The sequence below is a fragment of the Capsicum annuum genome, chromosome 6 (genome assembly GCF_002878395.1).
Source record: "Capsicum annuum cultivar UCD-10X-F1 chromosome 6, UCD10Xv1.1, whole genome shotgun sequence".
Classification (NCBI taxonomy): Eukaryota; Viridiplantae; Streptophyta; class Magnoliopsida; order Solanales; family Solanaceae; genus Capsicum; species Capsicum annuum.
In genome coordinates this window covers 159,353,986-159,360,324 of record NC_061116.1, presented here as the reverse complement: position 1 = coordinate 159,360,324, position 6,339 = coordinate 159,353,986, and the positions used below count along the sequence as shown (strand labels likewise).

General features: G+C 36.1%; 1 protein-coding gene across 1 annotated transcript; it reads left to right on the top strand.

Moving 5' to 3' along the window:
* The first annotated feature begins 483 nt into the window (after nt 1-483).
* Nucleotides 484-3,639, top strand: LOC107873145 (3-ketoacyl-CoA synthase 20). Its single transcript, XM_016719882.2, has 2 exons — nt 484-1,464; nt 2,693-3,639. Exons 1-2 carry the CDS (start codon nt 775-777, stop codon nt 3,476-3,478), a joined length of 1,476 nt encoding a protein of 491 aa, XP_016575368.2. The 5' UTR covers nt 484-774; the 3' UTR covers nt 3,479-3,639.
* The last annotated feature ends 2,700 nt before the right edge of the window (nt 3,640-6,339 follow it).

Genomic DNA, 6,339 nt, shown 5'->3' with positions numbered 1-6,339 from the left:
GGTATTTTTTATCCAAAAAACTAACGAGGGGTATTTTTGATCCATTTCAAATAGTTCAAGGGTATTTTTGATCTTTTCCGGAAAAAAAATTAGAATTTCGTTTATACATTACTTTAAAAAATCATTTTACCCTATTTGACATTATAATTTTTTGGTGAGGGAATTTAAATTAAATGCGTAACAACAGCTACATATATAGCTCTGGCCCCCTGCTTGCAACTTGTGTTCAACTAGCTAGAGTGGACACCTTATTTTTCCCGCCCTTAATAAGAAGCTTTAAGACCACGTATACTTACAAATACGAAAATAATAAACCTTGTACTGCTCATCACCATTAATGAGAAACTTTAATATCACAAGTTTAAAAAGGATTTATATCCATATAAATAATATGTCATGTTTGAAATTATAAGTTTCAAAATCTTAATACTTTTTATAAACTTCATATCAATTTAGACTAATACTACTAATACTTTACCACATAAATTAAAACGAATGGAGTTTGGCCAAAAGTGAGACATCGGTGTACTAGAGAAGAGTGGATTTATATTCAGGAATATAATCCTTAACCTTATTTTGAACCAAACAACAAATGACTTCTTTATGTCAACCAACCAAACCATGGGAGTTAGCATAACCTTGAACTGATCGTTCTGAAATAATTCGAAGTGAAATAAATGCTTGATCCAACTCGATCAAAAAATTACGGCTAAAACAGTTCTTTGAGAACTTTTAAATAGAGACCGCAAACTTCCTTTCCTCCACATCCGTTCAATGGCAATGGAACAAAATATTGCTTCTGCCCAGCAAAGCCAATCCACTTTCTTCTCTTTTAAAAACATAAAACTTGGATTCCATTTTCTAATCTCCTATGCACCTTACCTCATTATCATTCCAGCCCTTTTAACCTTGGGAGACTTGAAGAACCGTATTATTCCCATGCCGAAATCTTGGCCAATTATTGTTATTGTTTTCTTGGCCACACTCTACTTCAGGGGTCGTCCAGGAAATGTTTACTTGGTTGATTTTGCATGTTACAAGCCAGACCGGGCGGATATGATGAGCAAGCAAGAACTCTTAAACATCATGTCATCAACTTTCGACAATGAGGCTGTACATTTCCAAAAGAAAGTCTTGGAGAGAAGTGGTTATAGTGACAAGACGTATCTTCCAGGGAGCATCAGAATTCTCCCTGCAAAGTTGTTAACGTTTGATGAGTCCAGGATGGGATTAGAAAAAGTGATGTTTGGAGCCATAGACGATTTACTGGTGAAAACAAAAGTGAAGGCTTGTGAGATTGGGATAGTGATAGTGAACATTGGTCTGTATAATCCAACTCCCTCTCTATCTGCCATGATAGTGAACCATTACAAGCTTGGAGTGGATGTGCTTACTTATAACATTAGTGGCATGGGCTGCAGTGCTGGACTCATTTCTATAGACCTAGCAAACCGGCTTTTGCAGGTCAGTCAAATGTTTTCTTTTTCTTTTGAGATAACTCATTTTTACACCCATATATTTACAAGTAAAGAGATCTATTAATCGAATACGTGGGTCTGGGAAATAATACTCCTGCCATAATTTGAAGAGTTAATAACTCAAATGGTCACTCAACTTTGATTTTTAATCCCAGAAAGTGACTCAACTATGTACTTTTATCCCAGAAAGTCACTCAACTTTCATCTTTACTCATAAAGTCACTCAACTTTCACATTTTTACTTAGAAAGTCACTCAACTTTCACATTTTAACTCAGAAAGTCACTCAACTTTCACATTTTAACTCAGAAAGTCACTCAGTTTGGGTGACTTTCTGAGTAAAAATGTGAAAGTTGAGTGACTTTCTGAGTAAAGATCAAAGTTGCGTGACTTTCTGGGATAAAAGTCCAAAGTTGAGTGACTTTCTAAGATAAAAGTCCAAAGTTGAGTGACCATTTGATTTATTAACTCTAATTTGAATGGAACAATAAACCCCCCATGATATTTAAATTTATGACACTATTCGAAAAGTACTTGATGGATTTTTTCCCCAAGTTCTTGAAAAAATCATCAAGACTTACATTGCTATTTCTCACAAACCGGCTTATTTCCAAACAAATGACATATATAAGGATCAGTTACCGTAATCGCTATCCTTATTGATTCTCTAAATGATTTATATGTATATGTTAAGGGGCAAACAAGCGAGGCCAATTCTAACGGCCAATCTATTAGGTGAGAGAGTCTATTCAACCTATCAACCCATTATTATCTCCATTGCTATTTCTTTTATGAAAAATTTACTGAAAAGTATTAAGGGGCAGTTGACACACGACAATATATGCAAGTATGTAACTATAGATAAACTTCTTTATTTTTCAATCAACACGCTTTCTCTCCTTTAGCTCGCTATTAGTTATAACTACTCTCTTTAGTCCAAATCAACAAAATACAACTAAAAAAGTTTGTTTTGAAAGATAGCTTTCTCCCGGATTGGCATGATACTAAAAGAATTAATGCTTTTCAAGACTCTCTTTATGGACTTGATTTTTTTTTGATGTTTTATCCAAGGAATATAATTTTTTTTGTCAGTATAAAATAATAAGAAGCATATGATCTTACCACAATAACTTTTTTCTCTATCAAACCTACTGGTTGTAAAGAGTACTATTGATTATACATGTATATTCATTTACTTTTAAAATTGTAAAACAGACACAAGTCAGTACCTATGCGTTGGTAGTTAGCACAGAAAGCAATGATTCTGGCTACTATCTTGGAAAGGATAGATCAAAGCTTGTATCAAACTGTCTTTTCCGTATGGGTGCCGCTGCTATTCTCCTATCCAACCATTTCTCAGACTCCAACTGTTCCAAATATAAACTTATGCACGTTGTGCGTACTCATAAAGGAGCCGATGACAAAGCTTTCAAAAGTATATACCAAGAACAAGATGAAGATGGAAATATTGGCATATCACTTTCAAAAGGCCTAATGGTCGTAGCTGGAGAAACACTCAAATCCAATATAACGACTCTGGGACCATTGGTCCTTCCTGTGTCCGAGCAAATTCTATATTTTGCGTACATAATCGCTAGAAAAATCTTTAAAATGAAGAATATCAAACCATATATCCCGGACTTCAAGCTGGCGTTTGATCATTTCTTCATTCATGCCGGAGGAAGAGCAGTGTTGGATGAGATTAAGACGAATCTTGAGCTGACAGAATGGCATATGGAGCCCTCAAGAATGACTCTTTACAGGTTTGGAAACACATCGAGTAGCTCGGTGTGGTACGAATTGGCCTATTCTGAGGCCAAAGGAAGGATAAAGAAAGGTGACAGAGCATGGCAAATAGGTTTTGGATCAGGTTTCAAGTGCAACAGTGTTGTTTGGCATGCCCTGAAGACTATTAATCCTGCTATGGAGAAAAATCCCTGGACTGATGAGATTCAGGACTTCCCCGTTAATGTCCCCGAAATCATGCCTCTTTCTGTTTGATATTTACTTATTAGTTTTTCCAAAGGGGTTAGCCCCTGTGATCACTACTTAGGTTCATTACCAGTTATCCTAGATTATGTTAATGATCAAAACCAAAAGTATGAGTACTATTATGTTGTATATTTTTCTCTTTCTTTATATCAGTCTCTGTTTCTCATAAACATACACAAGGTGTTAACTGACCAGATGGCCGATGACCAATAAAACCTTTTCTAAACGAAGAAAAGTCGAGTAGCACCATATATATGTTTCACTTTCAGATTAGCCAGGAAAATAACATGTATTACATATACGTTCAATATTTGATATTTTATTGTAGAGCTATCATGAGAACACGTGAGATATTAAGATCGGCAGTTAGCAATCTAGTTCAAGCCAAGATTCTTTTTGTTTATGATTCCCATCTATAATATTTTATTGACTTATTCTATTTTTTAATATATTTACTGGATCTACGGTAGCGGGTGGGGGCTCCCACACTGTAGATCCCCCCTGCTGGCGGAAGATAATATAGAAGAAGGGGAACAGGTGATAGGGTCTCAAGGACACCAAGAATCCAAGAAACAAACTCGTATCATTGCCACAACAGCTAAAGACTACAGAACAAGATTTTGTTCCATTCGCTTGCAGATGCTTATTAATTTGGCTCTGTTAGATTGCTAGGTTTGCGACACTGCTGAATTAATTCCATATAACTGGTATCGAGGATGTCATTACTTGGATCTTCTACAAAGTGAATTATGCCTCTTTTACATTTTAATGAAATTGAAATTGAAATTGAAAAACCTATTGGTGCTCCACCTGAATTAAACTATTTTGTAATTTTAGGCATTTTATTAGGTGCAAAATACATAGTATACTAGAGTGATTTTAATTGTTGTTGAGCTAAGAAAATGTAGTGATCAAGTTGATGGTTGTTAGAATAAGTTAGTGGGTGTGTTGTATGTGTTAGGAGGTTAGTTAGTTAGAAGTGACAGCTGTCACTATACAGCTGTCACATGAAGCTAACAAACAACACTATAAATGCAAGCCTATAGAGACTCAATGAAATATAATTCAGTTAGTAAAAAATCAAATTCTTCTTCTAGATCCTTCCTTTTCTTCATTTTCTCTTATTCTTAGCTCAAGTAATACAGAAATCTAACATGGTATCAAAGCTATCATGGCTGATTGAAGGTGATAATCGATGCTAGAGATCGCTGATTTCACCTAATCAGTGAGAAATACAGCTGTTGTTTGATCGTCCTCATCTTGCACTGCTGTGTCAATGGCGGTTTCTCGAAACTCTACTGCAGAAGCTGCAACTACAACTGCAGCACCTGGGAATACAGCTTTGTCTGGTACAATTGAGATTGACCATAATCAGCCTCTGTATTTGCATCGTAATGATACTCCAAGTAGCTCTCTTCTTTCAATTCAACTCACTCGCTCTGAGAATTATGCTCTTTGGAGAAGATCCATGGCATTAAGTCTAGTAGAAAAAAATAAGGTAGGTTTTATAGATGGTAGATATCCAAAAAATCAATTTGCAGAGTCGTTACATGATCAATGGGAACGAGTTAATGCAGTAGTTTTGTCGTGGATTATGAATTCAGTGAGAAAGGATCTATTGAGTAGCATCATATATGCCTCCAATGCTCATAATGTGTGGATTGATTTGAAATAATAATTTGATAAGGTGAATGGTTCTAGAGTTTTTTTTCTGCATAGAGAAATTGGTACCCTCTCTCAAGGGACTTTGTCTGTTGCTGACTATTTCTATCACATGAGAACTCTTTGGGATGAGTTTGATGCACTTATGCCCTCTCCGAGATATAATTGTTCTGAGTCTAGAAGTTATACACAACACTTTGATTACCAAAGGGTTTTGCAGTTCCTCATGGGTCTTAATGAGACATACTCTTAGTGTCGAAGCCAGATTCTGCTAATGACATCTATTCCATCCATCAACAAAGTCTATTCCATGATTGTAGACCATGAAAGTCAATGGTTCATAGCTTCTAGTTTTTCCATCAGTCAGGTTAATGATACATTAGATGCAGCAGCCTTTTTTACCAACAATCCAAGACACAAAGGCAAAGAAGTATATCTGGGACCTACTAGCACTCCACTTGAAGTAAACCAAAAGCTAACTTCTGTGGAATATGATAACCACATCTCCAATGGAACATCAGATGGTGATGCAGCTTTGAAGGATCCAACAGCATATCAAAGATTAGTAGGAAGGCTACTATACCTCACTATGACCAGATTTGACTTTTCATTTATAGTACAGGTGTTGAGTCAGTATATGCATTCTCCAAAGGTCTCACACATGGAAGATGCTTTAAGGGTAGTAAGGTACATAAAAGGTAATCCTGGCTTGGGATTATTTATGCCTGCAGAAACCACAAACCAGCTGACAGCTTACTGTGATTTAGATTAGGGTGCTTGCTTACAAACTAGGAGGTCAGTTGCAGGATATGTAGTCAAATTTGGAGATTCTCTAATCTCTTGGAAGTCAAAGAAGCAAGATACTATATCCAGGAGCTCAGCAGAAGCAGAATTTAGAAGCATGGCTACTTGTTGTGCAGATATCACATGGTTACTTGATTTGTTTCAAGAACTGGGAGTTCAGATCAGACAACTTGTAGAACTTATGTGCGATAACAAAGCAGCAATACAGATTGCAGCTAATCCTATGTTTCATGAGAGGACAAAACACATTGACATAGATTGTCATTTTGTGAGAGAAAGAATCAACTAAAAGATGATTCAGACCAATCATGTGTCAACAGAAGAGCAGCTAGTAGACATTCTCACAAAAGCTTTAGGCAAAAGCCAACATGAGTACTTGCTAAATAAGTTGGGAATGAAGAATA